The sequence below is a fragment of the Aplysia californica genome, unplaced genomic scaffold (assembly GCF_000002075.1).
Source record: "Aplysia californica isolate F4 #8 unplaced genomic scaffold, AplCal3.0 scaffold00986, whole genome shotgun sequence".
In the NCBI taxonomy this organism is placed as follows: Eukaryota; Metazoa; Mollusca; class Gastropoda; order Aplysiida; family Aplysiidae; genus Aplysia; species Aplysia californica.
Window position 1 is genome coordinate 128,351 of NW_004798256.1, and position 20,048 is coordinate 148,398.

The 20,048-nt window shown below is 39.8% G+C and overlaps 1 protein-coding gene across 1 annotated transcript in view; it reads right to left on the reverse strand.

Moving 5' to 3' along the window:
- Positions 1–653: 653 nt before the first annotated feature.
- Positions 654–20,048, reverse strand: part of LOC101854372 (unconventional myosin-IXAa) — a gene marked incomplete at its 5' end in the record, with an annotated part of 74,070 nt that continues 54,675 nt past the window's right edge. The window contains 8 exon segments of the mRNA XM_013089570.2: positions 654–3,294; positions 11,855–11,991; positions 12,682–12,869; positions 13,302–13,437; positions 15,237–15,368; positions 15,679–15,784; positions 16,571–16,699; positions 18,129–18,315. Of these exon segments, the coding sequence (XP_012945024.1) occupies positions 3,026–3,294; positions 11,855–11,991; positions 12,682–12,869; positions 13,302–13,437; positions 15,237–15,368; positions 15,679–15,784; positions 16,571–16,699; positions 18,129–18,315 (1,284 nt within the window). The 3' untranslated portion in view covers positions 654–3,025.

Consider the following 20,048-nt stretch of genomic DNA (forward strand, 5'->3'; position numbering starts at 1 on the left):
TTTCACAATGAAGCGCTCTCTCCCTGACCCCAGACGGTCAAGAAGCCAGGATCTGGGTAAAATTAGGATCAGGAGTGCAGGGCTCAAAGGCTTACGAGACTAAAGACTGCTAGTGCAAAGACAGGTCAAACAATCAAGAACGAGAAGCCTGTATACATCTAAAGATATTGAGAAAATTAAACATGAAGAATGTCACACTTATTGTAATAACATTTATGCGCTCTTTTTCACAGGACTTCTATATAAATTGCTCATTACGTCTTCCATTTCCATGAAATACTGTGACAATATTTACGGGAGGTTTTTTGCCACACGAGACGTCCATCAATAAATCGCTTTCAGAACACTTGCTTGTATTTCATAAACCTTTCTAGTGTAGAGCAGAGCAAAACTTCCTACTTCCTTTACATTTTTCATGCATGATCACATCCACCCCCCCCCCCCCCCCCCAAAAACAGAAGCCAAGTAAATGCATTTCTCCACCTTCAAATGAACTATCAGGATTCCTATCCTACACCGTGAAATGTGTGTGGGACGTCGGACACAGGTGTTCACTTGTGCCTACGACTTTGAACGCAGGCACTCAAGAAAACAGAAAAACATTGCCTGTTCTTTACACGAAACACAAAACTCTACAGGTACTGCCTTACAACTTTTTTTCTATATAAAACACTGCTACCTAGTACATACATACTTACTTAGTCCCTTACTTACTTACTCATCCCTTTGGGGCACAAAGGCTACCACTTTGCTCCATCCATCTCTATTTTCAGCCTTTCGAAGGGCTTCTCCTTACATAGTACATGCAAACGTACAAATACACATGTGTACACGTGCATCCCACAATTTCCAACCCACTCGTGGCAACACTTGCACACAATATACAATCATACCTGTTGACTGTACAAACAATCTCTTTTCACTTTCCACCTTACGTTTCTTCTTTGTCACAATGACACTCTCCAAAACATCCACCTGTTTAAGAAAAACACTTTTCTCCTCAACGATGGATGGCCATCGTGTACAATTTCTGCTGTATTTTCAAGTACCCAACTTTGTCTACACAAGTTCATCTTGACAGTTTTGTCCAACAAAAACCATAAATGACTCAACAGGCTACAAGCTGCAAAAGCACAAGTTCACAAACTACATACAGCAGTTCAGGGTAACTTCTGCACAAAACAAAAGGAGCAACATCTTAAGAGATATGTCTAAAACTGAAAAGTATGTTGTTGTGTTCCTTAGCATTGAAAGCCATTTTCATAAGGATTCTTCTTGCAATAACTATTATTGGGAGCCAGTAAATGAAGTTATCTGCTGTTAGTATAGGCAGAAAACATTTCTTTTAGAAGGCTTTACAAAACCCTTGTGTCCTTTACGCTATAACTCAGCTTCCAGTAACATTTCATAGCACAAACAATGGCATGTAAAAGCATCGATAACAGACTCGTTCAAACCCACACAAAATATGTACATGGGTAGAGAGAACGGACAACAGCCAATCACCAGGCAGACACTTCACCTCACAGCAGTCTCCACACAAAGCCAAAGTAGAACAGACCCTGAGAGTCAAACTTTAACCTTTTTGACTGCTAAACTCACAAATCATTGAAGTGTGTGAAATTACAATTCACAGTTCATGTAGAATATACACTGTGCGATAAACTATGATTGCCTATCGCTGGCAGTGAAAGAATTAACTGACTGTCTTGGGGTTTTCCTTTTTCTCGGTTGCCTTCAAATCATGGTCACGTCCAGATTTTGTTGAGTATACAGATTCACGACAATATAATAAATCCAGCAAGTAAACAAATTTTAAAAAATAAATAAATAAACCCATTATAAAAATGGAATAGTCGAACCTGCTCTTACACAGCCACCTGTCCAAGACAATCAACTGGACAGACAACTACTTCCCATTTCACAGCTTGCATTTTTTCTACATTATAAATAATGGCACACTGCCCAAGACGTCCATCAGTCTAAGTCAATCACTTTTCTCCTCAACAATGACTGGCTGTCCAAGGAGCAATTTTGACTGTACTCTTGATCCAAAGACCATTGTCCAACACTTGGACAAACTAGATTTTTCAATGCTGGCTTATACTTTGTTATATCAGCCCTCAGCCTTCTAAAGAAACAGAGTCAAAATTGCTAAAGACAGCCATCATTGTCGGGAAGCAAAGTTGTTATTTTAGACAGCTAGACATCTTAAAGAGTCATTAATACAGAAAAAATGCAAGTGGGGGCAGGGGAAGGAGTGGGGGTGGTTGTTTGTACAGCTGATTGTCCATGACAATGTTGCACACAAAAAAACCCTCGTCCAGTGGCATAGTCTTGCCCAATGACTCGACTCGCCAGCGATGCATACGGCTCAGAGTGAGAAGTGACTGTCTCAAGGTCTAGCTTTCCACCAAGGCCACTTCTGCCAGTTGACTAAGATATCCATTCGACAACTTTTAGCTAGTTCACGTAGGAGAAAAGGGGACCACACAGAGATCATGATTTTTTTTCCATGGGACCTGTCTTTAAAAAAAATAAATTTTTAAGGCTAGACTAATGTCAAGGGCAACCAATATCAAAGCTATCTTTCTCAATTCAGCAATTATGCTCCGAACGCCTGAGGCTTCTACCTTCCCTCTTGCCCAAAAAGCTTCAGTATGTAGCAACACGCGAGAAAAGGTAAATGATTCCAGGGCCTTTGCAGCAGAGTAACTGTGTCCTCAAACAGTCAACGGTCAAAAACACCCCAGAACATCGACACCGCAGTTGCAGCATCCTCAAAGAGTTCAAGGCCCCTGATCCAGAACCTCTGCACTATATTTTCTACTCATCATCAACCCCACAGATGTTGAAGGTAATGCTATGATCTCATCCTCTCATTACAGAGGTCAAATGTCATACCATCCTCTCATTCTCTCATCACAAAGGTCGAAGGTCACCAACAGCACCCCTAGCAGACGTCGAAGGTCACACCATGACCTCACTCATCCTCTCATCAACAGCACCCTCCAGAAGTCAAAGGTCATACCATGATCTCGTCCTCGTCTGCCAGGCTCAGAATCCCAGGAACTGTCACATAGCTCGACTCCACAGTCATTGTCCCTGAATACTGCGAGTAGGGAGGGGATCGAATACTGATGGTGGGGATGGGCTCGGGGAGGCACGCCTCGCTGGTGTCCTCCAGCGCAAGCTGGGCGGCCTTGACCTTTTGAGCAAATCGTTTAGGAAGTCTCCGACAGTTGGGCCCCGACATTCTGGTTTTAGTGATATGGGGCAGGGACGGGCGCGTGGCTGTGAGGGTAAGAGGTGAAAAAAACAGACATTACTTTATTTTTTATTTTTTAGAGTTCTAGTAAGACTATTACAGACTTGCAAAACAAACAGCTCACAAGAAGGGTCAAAGATTAGAGGTGTAACTAGAGAGTAAGAATTTTTTGGCACTTGCAAAAAAAAATAGCTCATATAAGGATGAAGATAAGAGGCGTTACTAGAGAGAATCGTAAAAAGAAAAGAAGGAGGAGAGATGTGGAGGACATATGTCGGATAGGAGAGAAGGAGTAAAGCACCCATTAGCACCCCCAAACCACCCACAAAGAGACATCATCATCATGAAAAAAGTAACGGTAAGTAACATGTATATATAACTACAAAAGCCTATTTACATTTTAGTTTAGTTTTAGAAGAGGTTTTACAGCACTCGCACCTGCATAAGGTCATATGAGCGCCAGAAGATTAGAGGTGTTACAAGAGAGTAACAAACACAAAAAAAGAAGGACGGGAGATAAAGTCGATAGATGTTTGATAGGAAAGAAGGAGCAAACCACACCAGAGCACCCGCCAACCACCCGTTGGTTACATTTATGAAACAACAACTCAACTAATCTAGACAATGTCACATATCCTTTCACTGAAGGCTACTCTTATCACTCAGGCTAGTCTGCGTCATGTAGTACGGTAATATTATATTTCTTAAGACCTCAAAGAAAATTAGAAGGTAGAGATGCCATCTTCATTAACTGCTTTACAATCATAGAGCTTAAGAAAGACCAGAAAAACAATGTTCTACACCTTAAGGAATGGTTTAAACCATGGTGAGGAGAAAGAAAAAATTTTCAACACAAAACAAAGGAAAGCACGAGTCACCAAAGCCACAAAATACCAAAATAAATGGTGCGAGTCCACTTGATCGTCTACCTAACAAAGTCTTCCACAATGATGTGGCCTGCCCAGAGTAATCTTATACTTCATACTCCCACACTCTGATGTATTATATTCAAGAAATCAAGAAGAGGTCGGGGGCAGACCCCTTCTGTCATCTCCAAGACAAATTACAGAACAAGCAAAACGTTTTTAATGTGGCTAATGGCAGTCCCAAGGGAGAGCATTCAGTATTGTAGACTGGTTGACCGTCATGTGGAACAATTGTCAGACGGGTCCAGTGATAGACCATTGAGTAGAACAGAAACATCGTGAACTACCATCAAGCAGAACAGAAACATCACAGTAGATTGTCAAGTTGAGTGGGAATATACAGAAACATGGCAGTAGTCCGTTAAGTAGAAGAGAAACATCCCAGTAGACCGTCACATGGACCAGAAACGGTCCAGTAGATCATCAAGTTGAATGAGGATTTACACAGGAACATAAACCATATCACGTAAAACAGAAGCATCACGGTAGACCGCCACCTAAAAAAACTCATTGTGGTAGACCGTCAAGTAGACCAGCACCAAAATAATTATTATTACATGAATCAAATATCAAGAACACAAATAGAGAAGAATCCTACATGACCTGTGAAACTGAAACCATTTTTTGTTCCCAATTCACAAGAAAAAACAAATATTAGGATTTTTAAAAACAGATGCTTGAGCCCAAAAATACAGCTGGAAAAAAAACAGAATTTATTTTAACACTTCAAGGCCTTATCAAATTAATGCACACGAGCTAGAGGAGAAAATGAAACAAATGGATTTGAAAAACATGGGAAGTGACTTCACATCTTCTGTGTGCCACAGCGAAGTGCCTAAATATTATACCATAAACCCTGGTATGTAAGGATAGTCTGGGGGACAGAAACACAAAAAAAGAAGAAGGAGCAGACCACAAAGATGATGCACCCATCAACCGAGAAGTAAAAAAACAAAAAAACTTTTTAAATCTCAAAAAGGCAAAAAGGAAGAAGTTACCAAGTTCTTTACTTCTCCAACCATTACTACTCAAAAAGAAAATAAAAAAGTCGAGAAACACCAAACAATGCACATTGCACATTGATCACCAAAATCCACACAGTAAAAAACACTGCGTTAAACAGAAGCTAAGATCAAAACACATCGAAAGGGGTAGTAGCCCAGAGAAAACAAAAAACGTAGCTGACGAAACTATCCACCCAACAGTCCAGAAGCTGATAAAATTACCAAAAGCATAAAGCAGCATAAAATAAGCAAGCACTAAAGAAAGCAAATTAGCCAGGTGAAAGAGTCAGACCAATTTACATATTATTATAACAATAGTTCTAGGGGAGTATTGTGAACATGAAGGGAGTGATGTCGTCTGATCGTAATTTAGTTTTTGCTTCTTCTTTTTTTCTTTTTCTTTATTTTTGGAGGGGGGGGGGGGGGGGGGTTATCTTTTGTGGCTTTTTGACTTTCTATAGGCTAAGTATGACAGATTGAAGATTCATATCTACAAAAGCTTCCAGTGTACGTACAAAAACTTTTTTTAAAACTTGTTTATTATCCAAAGCAGTAAATTTGTTTTAAAAAATCAGAAAGACATGAAAACTGGAGAGATAGAGGGAGAAGTAGGGACAGACAGATTGAGAGAGAGGAAGGGGGAGACAGTGAGACAGAGAGACAAAGATGGAGAGAGAGAAAAAGGGAGAGAGAGAGAAATAAAGAGGGGGAAGAGAAAGAGGGAGGGGGGAGAGAGAGAGAGAGAGAGAGAGAGAGAGAGAGAGAGAGAGAGAGAGAGAGAGAGAGAGAAAGAGAGAGAGAGAGAGAGAGAGCGCAGGGGGGAGGATGTCATGAGAGAATTTGATCTATGAATACAGCAAAATATGTTCACAACATAAAATGTCCATAAAAACAATTTTCATTCATATTCAAATCAATCTTCTATTTAACTAGTCTTATACTGCTTCCTCCTCACGAGCTGACAAAAAAATGAGGCAGGAGCATAAAACACATCAAACAAAGAGGAAAGATATAAACCAAGAGCCAAAGAAGGGGTTACCAGAATCATCAAAGAACGAGAGAAGACGGAGGGGGATAATGACTGCACAAAGACGGAAAACACATATTCATATACCAGTCATATCGAGAGTGCTTTTCAGTGCTTGGTGTAAAACTTTGTCATACGCCATTTTGAAAAGAGACGTACAACAGAGTTTTACACAGAGCGGCCACTGTACTAAGAGAAACAGAAACTAAGACAGTCAAAGTTGTGAGGAGGTCTTCTTTTTTTCTTTTTTTTTTTTAAAGATAAAAAAATGAAATAAAATTTTTTTAAATGTTTTTAACTCGTTAAGACGCCTTATAAATGTTATGCACAGCTGTTGTTAATTAGTTGGGCTGGCTTTAAGCTAAAAGAAATATAATATACATAGCAGAATGGCCTCCAGTTTAGTCTACTAAGGAATATTAGATAGAAGAGTGGCTTCAAGTTCAAGTTTAGCGTACACAGGAATATAATAAAGATAGTAGAATGGTCTTAAGTTTAGCCTGTAAAGGAATATATAAATAGTAGAATGGCCTCAAGTTTAGTCTAAACAGGAGCATAATATAGATAAGAAGAGAGACTTCAAGTTTAGCCTACAAAGGAACATATTGATAGAAGAGTGACTTCAAGTTTAGCCTATAAAGGAATATATCAAAGACAGTTGAATGGCCTCAAGTTTTGCCTACAAAGGAATACAGTGGAACTTGCTCTAAAGGCCACCAGTCCAAGACAACCACCTGTACAAATTACCACTTCCTGCTCGCCCTTTCGTTCTTTTTTTACTATTATAAAGACACTGTCCAAGACATCTAGCTGTCTTAGACAAGCAGTTTTCTCCTCCACAATGGCTGGCTGTCTTGGACAATTTCGACTGTATGTAGATAGTAGTAGGTACAGCCTCGTGGCTAGATAATTAACTACAAGCCAGGAACGGTAGGGTATGACACTTCAGCTACGGATATATCACACTAGGAGGGTCTTCTTTCTCACAAGAAAAACATGTGACTAAAAACAGTGTGCCATCTAGATCTACCTAAGACGAAGTAATACTGACACAAAAACAACTAATGTACATTGCTTATTTTCACAAGCAAAGCCATAGTGAAATTTCTCCGTTCTTTTCAAAGAAAATGTTAATTGCTGCAATGAAAGGTAGTGTCATAGAACAAACAAACCACCCCAAGCAGTTCAGTGAAATTAGAAAGGAAAAAAAAATCTTATGCACAAAAAGGATAAAACCACAATCTCAGAATTGAAAAAAGAAATTAAAAAACACCCCAAAAAACAAATGAAGCTTTATCCAATTTAAAATGCACAAAGATTTTTGTGAAATGAAAGTGCAGAATCACAAACAGTAAAATCTAAAAGAACCAAAAATCTGTTAAAAGAAAGAAAGAGGAGAAAAAAAAAAAGAACGGAGACAAAGAAAAGCCAGGTGTGGTAAGGTGACAGGTAAGTAGTTATGTTAATCTCTATCATGATAGTTGAAGCAACCAACCAAACCTGGTTTGACACAGTTCGACAGCGAGGAGTTTAGAGTTACCTGTCCTGGGGGCGATAAGCTACAAGGAAATGGGGAACGAAATAAAAATGAAAATAAAAAAAGACCAAGAAAAAAAACCAACAACAAATACGCACACGCACACACACAAACACACAATAACCAATTGTCCGCTAACTCGTGAGTGTGAAAAGAACACTGTTTTAAAAACACAACATTCTAGTTGATGCCCGGATGAGAACAGAACCATCAGGTCTGAGCTTCAAGGGAATGTGGGAATTCCAGAAATTGATACAATGAAAAATCTGTTAGCTAATTATATAACATTCTAGAAAAGGTGGACAAAATGTTCACATTAATTACGTCCATGAAGACGATAATGCTGAAAGTGGTGCTCATAACAAATATGATGTTCTAGCTTATCCAACAACAATAAATTCCTGATTAAGCCAGAAGGGCGAAAGGTTGGGCAATTTCATGAACACTAAATCCTTCCTAAACCATAACATCCAAGTGTCAGTACATTTTTCTCTGTACTATTCTGCCTAGGGGAGTAAGTACAACAAAGTTGGTCCATATTTTTCTTATTAACAACCGTGCAGATGATGATGATGAGGATTTTGACTTGGACCAATCTAGCTCCATAGATGACAGTGAGAGATATTTCATGATGATGATGATGATGATGATGATGATGATGATGATGATGATGATGATGACGACACATTTTTTAGATCTGAAACTTACAAAAAAGCGCAGACAAGACAAAGAATGAAATACAAGACAAAGAATGATTTCTAAGCAGTTTTTCAGTGCTACATGCAGTACAGAAAGTCATGCACAATATAATCTCACTGGCTGGAATCCCCTGAAAATTGTCACTTAGCTGTTCAGATGTACTAATCCTCAATAAATTTTGAATTTTCAAAAATTGAAGTTTCTTACTCCGTGGTATCTACCTGCATTTACTGGAGGAATATTTTGTCCAAATTCAACTTCTAAAGGTTGGAAAATACATGTAGTAAGAAAAAATACACACATAGTGTAAATACAATTCTTCTAAGAATGAAACAGTATTTTTATTGCTCCTGAAAAATTTTGCTTTCAGGGGTTTAGAAGAGTAGACCAGCTTAACAACAAAATGTGGCGGATCAGTTTCCGTAGAGACAGAGATGTACATAAAGCAACCGACCGCATTAATTTTAACAGTTTCTTAAGCTGACATCTGTTAAATATCCTGCGGAAAGAAATACTTGATCAAAGGGAAAAGACAAGTGGTATACTGCTATTTGGGGAGAAGTTTGAGAGGGAATAAACCGGATACGCTTACAAAAAGTTTACAGAAATGATTATTCCATAACTTGAAAGTTGTTAACTTCACACGAAGTAATCTTAACATCGATGTAAACTTTATCAATAGCAGTTCAGAACATGTACAGTTGTTCTGAACACAGGCTTCTTTTATCTACTCCTTGCTGCCATAGACCTGGCAGTGCTTTCTCTTACATAGCTCAGCCACATTTGGGCAGCGCTAACACTAAACTTTGATGTCTAGTTGGGGCCGCAAAATATCTTGCTGCGGGCCTCAATTCTGTCAGCGGGCCACAAGTTTTAAAACCCCTCCTCTGACTCAGTATACATGTGTAGCTAAATCTGTTCTCATCCTGAGCAAAATCATCATGACAGACCAACCAAACACAAAAACAGCCAGAAGTTACAATCAGAACACAGCTGAAACTAAAACTGAGGTAATGAGCCTGTATAAACAATCAATGATAAATGAACCACACAGACTGAATGACAATTTATCTACATCTGAAACCAAAATAGAATTGAAGATACTATTTTCAGGAACTACTACAAACAAACAAAAAACCCAACAGAAATCAATTTCGCTTCGATTTGAAAAAAGGAAGGAAAATAAATATGTATATTGTTTCCATAAATCTGTGACAAAAAGCAAATCAGAGCAGAGCGGCCTAAATATTATGCTTAGGCTGCACAGGATGCTTGCAGCAATGCTTCTACCCCCATCCCATCAGAGCGAATCGAGAGAGACAGAGAAATACTAAAATCCTACAAACAGAAGCTACGTGTATATTACACCAGCAGTCCCCGAAATCACGAGTCGGTAATACTGAGGACCATGAAATGGAAACATTGTCTTGCACACACTTAGCGCAACACGAACACAGTGGACACAGTGTCAGGTCCCGAATATTTCTTTATTTATGTGTATTGTCTGTAATTAATTTTTATAACCCCCCAAAAAACAAGTAGTCCAACCAACAAGTAGTTGGAGGGCACAACTGGTAAGTCCTACTTCTTCATTTTCCCTCCATTGTTTCTGTCTGTCTTATTTATCCAAGCACTAATCATGTCTGTCGGGGCCAACCCTGGCTGAGAAGGATACAGTATCCCAGCTGAAAGACAGTGATACTTGATAAAAATTCTCCCCACTCAGGAATCCAACTCAGGTTTCCTACATACAAATGCAAAGCACCTGACTGGTCTGTTCAATTTTGTCAACCTTAAGAGTTATCAGCCACATATCATCCCTTTTCTGCAATCCCCCTAAGCACGACATAGTCCAAACTTCAACATAATCGTGTTTCATGGTCGTCAGTAATACTTTACAAAGGCAGAAACTCTAGGCACAGACTACAACAGATTCATTGACAGGGAACCAGATGCACAAAAGGTTAGCAAACGTAAGCCTCACAGAGAGTCAAAGAAGAGCGTTCCCCCTTCCCACACAGATGCTGAATAACCAAAGCACTTTTGAAAGGTAAGGACACGAACGTGAAAAGCGACGCCACAAAGACCAACAATGAGTAGAAGTCAAGAATCTAACTTAATCTAAAAATCAAAATCAATAAAGGTGTTTTTTCGTTCCAATCGATACAATTCAGATTATTTACGAGGCGGGCTTCGACCCTGCTAGTCAGGGCTGAGAAGGATACAACATCCCAGCAGAAAAACTGAGATACTCAATAAAAATTCTCCTTATATGGGAATCAGTCTCCTGCCTTCCGCTGTATGCAAAGCATCTAATCTCTACACCACAGACGCTGGTATCAACAAAGAGTGGAAATCAAGAAAAAAACTTAGGAGTTAAGAACGAGGCAAAAAAACAACAACAGCAACATTGTGCTAGGAGCAGAACAAATGGGCAGAGAACAAGCTGAACACACTCCCCCACCCCTTCAAATGTATATAATCAGTATATCACATCCATGTTACACACAAAATCCAGTGAGACCACTGACATCAACAAAATTCTTCAGCTCATTTGGTTGTAAACTGAAACAAGAATTTCCAAATAATGCTTTTAAGTTTGCAGCTCACAAACCTTCTCATTCATAAGGAAAATCTGCATACTAGCTCGGACTTACGTTATACACGCAAATACACACACATGATGTACCTGTACTCAAATTATAAAGCACATTAAAACTCAGAACATGGTGGGAGAGGGGAAAAAAAAAACTCTCAGAAAAATCTAACTGAAAAATAAAAACAACATACAAAATATCGTCGCCCTTATGATAAGACGGGCTCACCCCTTGATGAATCGATAATAAATTAATCATTCATAAGCTCAGTCAAAGTCAGGTCTGAATTTCGCCTAAAAAAGCTCCTAAAACTCTATAACAAAGCTGAACAGTGCACCAGGCACCAAGTTGCTGCGTGATGAAACCAAATCATTTTCTTTACTTCTGCAGAATGTTCAGATAATAACATTTTTTACTTCTGTAGAATTTTCAGAGAATAAAATGGTTTGGCCACCTCTTAGGTATGTCACCTGGCCAGCCAGCCTAGAGAGCCTACAACACCAAGCACTCAGGCTAGAAAGGATAAAGAAGGCCATGCAAAAGGTGGATCGAGGGTGTTAAGGAAACCCTGAGAAAACATAATATCACAACTGAAAGAGCTGCGGAGCTGGCCTACCATAGAAAACAGCCTCTCCCCTCGACGCTTAACGGCAACAGAGGATGAAAAAGTAAAGTAAAAGTAAGTAAAGTACAATTTCCTCTGCTGGGGTTATCCGATCGTATCACAGGAGCGATGATATTTTTAAAAAGGAAAACAAACAGCACAGCGCGTTCCTTTACACGACCCTATCCTTACCAGGCAGGTCAAAGTTGACGGCGTACTCCTCATTCATGTTGTCCAGGACCGCGTCCATCTCGTCGGTCGAGAGGACGTCCTCGTCGCTGCTGGCCTGCCGCGTCTCCAACATAGGCAGTTTGTAGGTCAGTTTGTCCCTGAGGACAGTGACAAAGTGAGGTAAGTAACAATAAATGTGTCACGACGTGGTGGAATCAAGTGCCCGTCAATTTTTGGGCATGTGGAGTTATTGGCATCATCTGAAAGCTTATCCATTTGCCTTGCTTTCTATGAACAAAACACCCATCTATCTTAAATAAAAGTAGAAATATTTGCGATTGAAGGAAGTGAGGTAGCATGGTATCGGAGGTGAAAAGAAAATGGCCTCCAAAGTTTTGTAACTTCTATAGCTTGAGAGTCCTGGAAAATTGAAAATCTACATATTTTGTGCCATTAATCAACGTTTTTCAGTAAATTGAAAGGTGTTTTTAAAATGGAAATGTGTTTTTATATGGACATAAAAGGTGTTCAGCAAAAAAACAAAAATTTGATAAAAGTTCCAAAACTGGAGGAAAAATGCCTGTTTCTTTGATTTCATTATTTTGACGAGCGCCTGATTTCACCACGATGCCTCATTAATTTAAATGATACCTTGAGAGTCTTTGCAGCTCAGTAACTACACTTTACTCTTTCTCTGTACCCAAAATGCCAAACAAAACAAGACACGGGAGAGGTGGAACAGGAAAAGAGGCAGGATCAAAGAATCAAAGAAGAAAGAAAGAAAAATCACGTCTACAGAGGAGCAAAGAAGAAGCAAAAAAGATTTTCATTTAAAAACCCTGACTTACTTCTCTTTGTGAATAGAGGCGAGGTGGCGGCTGAGAACCTTCTCCTCCCTCGCCAGTTCCATGTCCACCTCCTCCTCTCCCTCCTCCTCCTCCTCCTCGTCTATGATCACGTGGATATCCTCCTCATCCACAGCCTCTTGCCGGTGCACAGACGCTTGCTTCACGGGGCTGGCCAGTGGTGATTTTTGCTGGAAGGTAACAAAATAGTAACATTATTGAACATAAGCATCGTGCAGTCTAGCATGTATGTCCTGTAGCGTAATCTGCGCGACTCGGAAATCTTTTAGCTACATTCAAATTTAATTAGAGTTCAGTACAAAAATTCATTTATACTGTCATTAATATGACTTATTACATCTTTGTCGGGTGTACGAGAATAACATTATTCTGTATTTCCATGCCAATGACTTCCTGTGTGTGTGTGAGTGTATGTGTGCGTGTGTGTGTGTGCGTGCGTGCGTGCATGCGCACACATGTGTCAATACATGTGTCAATGCATGCGTGTGCATATAAATTTACCACGCTGCAGGAAAATTTCTCTTTGAGAAGATCAACAAAACCCTATCTTCTCATATCTTATAACTTTCCATATCCTGAAGATGATCAGGTAATTCACATACCCTGGCGGTGCGAAGACTTGCCCTGACGGCATTCAGTCTCTCTCCCGTTGTTTTCTCCGCACTCTCCAGTGTATCGATGTCTTCCAGCTTGGAGTTCACTGTGCGAATTTCTTCCTTCAGGACGTATTCCAAACATCTGTTTGGAAAATAATGAAAAGGTATTTGTGAGGAAGCTTCGTGAAATCAGGCACTCATTAAAATAATGAAATTGAAGAAACCAGCATTTTTCCCCTGTTCGGCAATTTTTATCTAATTTAAAAAAAATAATTTTTCCAACACCTTTCATGTCCATTCAAAAACACATTTCTGTATGAATTTTATGGAAAAATGTTGATTAAGGGCATAAAAAAAGTACATTTTCAATTTCTAAGAACTCTCAAGCTTAGGATGTTAAAAAAAAATTTTGACTCTGAAACCAGGTAAACCCACATCCTTCAATCACAAATATCTCGATTTCTATTCAAGATAGAAGGGTATCTTATTTTTATCGAAAGCAAGACAAATGAAGAAGCTTTAAGATGATACCAATATCTCCACATGCCCAAAAATTGACAAGCACCTAATCCCACCGTGTCACGACACATTTGTTAATAAATGAATAAATAATTAATACTTTGTTGGAAACTCGAGGGGGAAAATTTGGGTTACAATGGTAAACATACATACATAAATACATCATAATCAAACACACAACTACAGTCAAACCAGTTTAACAGCCACCTGTACAAAAGACCACTTCCAATTTCCGCCTTTGCACATTTTTTTACATTATAATGATACAGTGTAAGACAGCCACTTTTCTCCTCGATAATGGATGGCCATCTTAGAAAATTTGACAATATACATAGCAAAGAATACCAAACACACAATATTACCCCAGTGCAGAACAGTTTCACAAACAAACCATTGCCACTCATTCCTTTGCTCAGATGCTCTCAAAAAAAGCTATATTACCCTGATCTTTCATCAGTTTAGGCTGTCAAAGTAAGTTGCACTGGGTCAACCCCTGCCTTAATTGCCTTCAATTATACCGGTGAACCAAGATAACCAAGAACCTGCTTATGTATACTCAAGAGTCACAGAAACAGCATTTGGCTCTTCTTAATTAATTATTCTTTATAAGCAAACAGCCCTGTCAGCAAGCCGCTCATGTGGGGCCAACCACCAACATTAAAAATTTTTTAAGCAATATTTTTTTTAAACACCCGTCCACTGCATTTTTGTTAACACCCCCGTTCCACGCATTCTACACATTGGGAGTGACTTTAAATCACTGTGGAGGTTGCAAGTTAATTTTTCAGTTTAGTCTTCATTCAGATCACCTTTGCTGTCAGTGTTGAGAGCCACGGTAAAAGCCTGAGGAACTTTTACGCAGAGCATTGTTCACAAAAACCCAACACACCAAGCACAAACACACAACGGTACAGATAGTTTTAGTTTTCGAAAGAGTTTTACGGCACTTGCAACACAATGAGGTCATAAAAGTGCCGCAGATCCGAGGTGTTACAAGAAAGTAACAAACACAAAAAAGAAGGAGGAGGAAGAGAGATAAGGACAATAGAAGTTTGATAGGAAAGAAGGAGAAGAGAGATAAAGACAATAGATGTTTGATAGGAAAGAAGGAGAAGAGAGATAAAGACAATAGATGTTTGATAGGAAAGAAGGAGAAGAGAGATAAAGACAATAGATGTTTGATAGGAAAGAAAGAGGAGAGAGATAAAGACAATAGATGTTTGATAGGAAAGAAGGAAGAGAGATAAAGACAGTAGATGTTTGATAGGAAAGAAGGAAGAGAGATAAAGACAGTAGATGTTTGATATGAAAGTAGGGGAGAAGAGACAAGGACGACAGACGTTTGATAGGAAAGAAGGAGCGGACCACACCAGAGCACCCGCCAACAACCCGGCACGGCACAGGCTCGACCGACAGACTCACAGCATCTGGTGCGGCACGAGAGCGATGGCGTCCTGTGCCTGGATGTGTTTGTTGGTACCGAGGACCACCGGGGCGAACACCACTGCCAGCGCGTTGGGCGACATCTTGTTGCTGTCAGAGTGCATGGCCACGCTGGGGAAAGTTTTGTTTTTGTACACATCAGTAAACACATGAAGAGTAATCCATTCTAAGCAATGGTATTTTGTCGATCTCCAGGCATTCACTTCTAGGACAATTTTTATGTTCACCATGCAGCTCCCCATTTATCAATTAAAATTTTTTTTTTTTTAAAGTGACGATTAACGTGTCTTGCTCAAGACACTTTTCAGAGACCGCCAGTCTGAACCCCGTGTCACCGACACTTGCTTGACAATATTTGTGAGTCTGGACCCACTAACCACTCCACCACTAGAAACCTCGAGACAAAAAAGCTGCTGCTTACCAGGCAAGATGAAAAGCAAGCCGCTCGAAGAGGTCAAAGTTTGCACGTGGCAGTTTCTTGATGACTTCAAACAAAGACCTGATGAGTTCTCTTTCGTCTTTGATTTCTGAAATAAGATACAATAAGATAAATAATAAGGTACATTGGTTTGGTGTTTCATCAAAGACAAGCACACATACACACACACACACAAACCTACACGTACAAACACACACACACATACACACAAACACACACACACATACACACAAACACACACCAAAAACACACAAAAACATGCATTGCACACATTCACTCTCTCACACATCCTCTCTTCCACACACATCTTATCTGTACACAAAAAAACAAACCACATTGCTTGCTCGCACTCACAAATAGACCCACAGTCACACACATATGATACACATGAAGCATTCAAGAATAAGAAATTTAGTTTCTGTTATAGTATTAGTAAGTGTTTAGTTTTAGTAGAGGGTGTTACGGCGCTTGGAACACAATAAGGTCATATAAGTGCCGAAGATTAGAGTTGTCACAAGAGAGTAACAAACACAAAAATGAAGGAGGGGAGATCAGGACGATAAATGTTTGAAAGGAAAGAAAAAGCAAACCACACCAGAGCACCCGTCAACCACCCACTTAGTCTCTACTGACTGACAGTATATTGGTGCAACACAGGGACTCCATAATACTTTTGTCCTCAGGGCTTACAGCATGAGGAAGAAATCCAGAATTCTGGATTTATCCAGGAAATCTGCACCTCTGTCTTAACATCCATCCGAAAGGGCTTACGCTGATTTACTATGGGAAGCCAAGATAAAAAAGAAGAAAACAACCCCCGCTGGTGCATACCTGTGACTATAAAACTGAACGTTCAAACAAATAGTTGACAAACCTGTCGTTCTTAAGAAATCATCGTACAGTTCGTAGGTGAGCAGTGGCTCCGGTAGCATGCGGAGGAAAGTCTTGAGCACCGAAGCTTGAACGTGGACGTGGTAGTCCTCCAGGTTAACAGCCTCCACGTCTGTCGGACAAAAGGCAATCATTACGTGACATAAAGTGAAAGGAATCATTGTCTCATATGGACGCTTTTAAGGACAAGCGGGCTCACCCAGATTTCGAAGGTTTCCAGAAATCTTGACCTACACCAAAAGTGGGTACTGCCCTACCTATAGCAGAAGTTTGGTTTCAATGGTGTGTATATTTGTTTGGTTATAGAGAAAACTCTCCTTGTCTTTTAAAGAAACTGAATAAGGGTCCAAAAACTTTACCTTCGATTTTCTCAAAACAGCATTTTTCGGGATAGCCCCCTTGTGCTAAAAAAAACGTATATGGACAGTATAAAAAAGTCAACAATGTTCAGAAAATCACCAGCAAGCTGTTGAGAAGTAGTAAGCCCAGAAAGTAAAATTTTCCTGGAGACAGAATACAGTTTAAATCTTTTAATAATTGTACTTACAGTGAGTATCTTTTCTAGCGTTTTTTAATATTCAGAATTTGAATTTTGGCAAAATATTCCTCGTGCACATGCCACAGATCATATATATATATATGTGATCATTTCGTGACGATGTGTAAGCGTGCGCATGTGATAAGCAAGTAGATGTGTGTGTGTGTGTGTGTGTTTGGCGTACATGTGTGCACACGTGTGCGTGTTATGTGTGCTTGAGTGTGTGAGTGTGTGTGTGTTTGTGTGTGTGTATGAGTGTGTATGTGCGTGTGTGTGTCGCGTGCGTGAATATTGTTCGTACATGCATTTATGTAAAGCGCCTAGAGCTGTGTTTACACGGGAGTGGGCGCTATAGAAATGATCTTCATTATTATTATTATTACCGATACCAGATTAAGAAAATGTTACCCAAAAATTTTTATTTTTAAAAATTGGAAACATTGACGGAGAAACATGGTCAGAAGACAATGATAGCAGGAACAAGAATTTTATACATATTAATTTTATTCCACTGAAATCAATTGTTGTGCAAAGCAAATCCAAAATTTCGAATGACATTTTCTCCATTAAGAGCACTGCATTCTATAAAATATGAAAACTAATTAAAGATGCTTCATGTATTTTGAAAATCAGCATATGAATAAAAAAAGTTATGGGCCTAGCCAAGAAATTATTCGAAAACACATTGGAATGAATATGATGCCTAAGGGAGATCACTTGAAGAATATATCGATGGTTTAGTGTAATACTCCATCGTACGCCATTTAAAAAAGTGAGGTATAATGGCATCTTACACACAGAGCAGTCAGTATGAGCTTTCTGTCAGAAGAGACACAAGACTAAAGCTATCACTGAATGCTTTAACTTTTTAATAGGAACAAACGTTCACACGTTCTATCCTGTAACCATATAAATTCCTTATTCTTCATCTTGAAAATGATCATTGTATATCTTTATAATTAAACTTGAAACTCTTGTCCTCAACCCCACAATGAAAACTCACCATTCTCAAGGGCTGCTTTCAGCTCCTTCACTTTCGGGGCCGCCCCCGACTTACGGTACACTCCTTCCACATACAGGCCTGTCCGTTCAATAGCCGACATCAGGCGCTCGCAGACCACGGGAATCTTCTGCGACTCACTCACCAAGGCGTCTAGGTTTGCCCCAAACACCTTGCTGCTCGGGTGACCCTGTCAGGTGGGAAATAGAAAGACAAGCCGGAGATTTCACAGTTAAGTTTTAGTAGAGGTTTTACGGCGTTCGCAACTGCATAAGGTCATATGAACGCAAGAAGATTAGAGGTGTTACAAGAGAGTAACAAACATAAAAGAGAAGAAGAAGGGGAGATAAGGATGATAGATGGTGTGGGGGGGGGGGTTTGTAAGTGTTTTACGGCCCTCGCAACTGCATAAGGTCATATGAGTGCGCTGGACACACCTAATACTTTTAGTTGGTAGGAAATTTTGAATTTTGCCCGGGTGGCCGCCGAAGCCTACTCTTATCGATTTTAGACCACCAAGGGATCTTTAATGTGCGCAACTTGCACACGGGCCCTCCAAGATTTTTCGCCCTTGTCCGAGAAGGCTAGGTGTAGATCTTTCCTACCAGAAGATCAGGGGTGTGGCAGAAAGACAGCTGTAAGAAGGAGTCAAGGAGTAGCAGTAGAAAGGCTGCAGAAAGAGTCAGGAGCCCAGAGGAGGGGGCAAAGGAGGTGAGGGGGTGGGGGCAGAAAGAGGAGACGAAAGCAGACGACAAAATATTGCTAGAGAGCAGGAAAGGAGGTGAAAGGAGACAATTTTTGAGAAGAAAATTTTTCGGTCGCTACCCGGATTCGAACCTGGGACCTTTGAAAGAGAGGCCAACACCTTAACCTCTAGGCCACGAGAGCCCCCCCCCCCCCCCCCCTTATATGTTTGATAGGAGACTTCAACATTAAGCCCTTGAATTAAAAGAGCCTAGCTCCAGACAGACCCAGTTGGGGAGAACAGCAATCATAAGAGGCAGTGAATCATATGAGGCTAAACAAGAAATGCTGGAGCTAAGAGAGAAGCCCGCACGCTGTACACATACACGAGGGAAAATAAAGCTTTTAGATGCTAAAAACGTGGTGAACTCTCCTTTGCCAGAATAGGCCTCATAGACCATAACAGAGCCACAAGTCATCTTATCCCATATTTCTTCTGTTGTACTTATGTGAAGTATTCTCTGCTGCAGATGCATTGGTCATCATCTGATATTGACAACTATCTTTATAACAATAAACTGTTCAAAAGGTCCAGAAAAACAGATATAAACTGACACACATTGTTGCTAGGCTGTTCAACTGTTCCAAGCCCACGAAGCCAAATTTATTAGGAGAGAGAGAAAAAATCGTTTCATTCATTTAAAAAATTGCACCAATATTATGTATCTTTTCTTGCATTTTTTAACATTTAGAATTTGAATTTCAACAAAATATTTCTCAGATACATGCAACCGATACTACAGATTAAGAAACTACAAGGGAAAGATTTCACCACAATTTTGGGCTTAGTACATCTGAACAGATGGCTGCCGACGTGTGCTAAAAACTGTCCCATGGACAAGAGTCTTCCAACATCTGTCCATATCAGACTACTGCATTTCCACACAGGCAAAACATTTCTCAACACAGGGATACCATTCTCCCCGGACCAAATAAATAAGTGATGTTCCCAAACTGACGAACCAAATTTCCACACTGACAAACTAAATTCCCTCATAGATGAACCAAATTCCAACACAATGACCCGTATTTCCACATAGATGATGCAAAAGAAAATCAGGAGGCTGAAGGAAGACTATACTAGGACAAAATCTCTCTCTCTCGGAATGAATATGATGCCTAAGGGAGATCACTTGAAGAATATATCGATGGTTTAGTGTAATACTCCATCGTACGCCA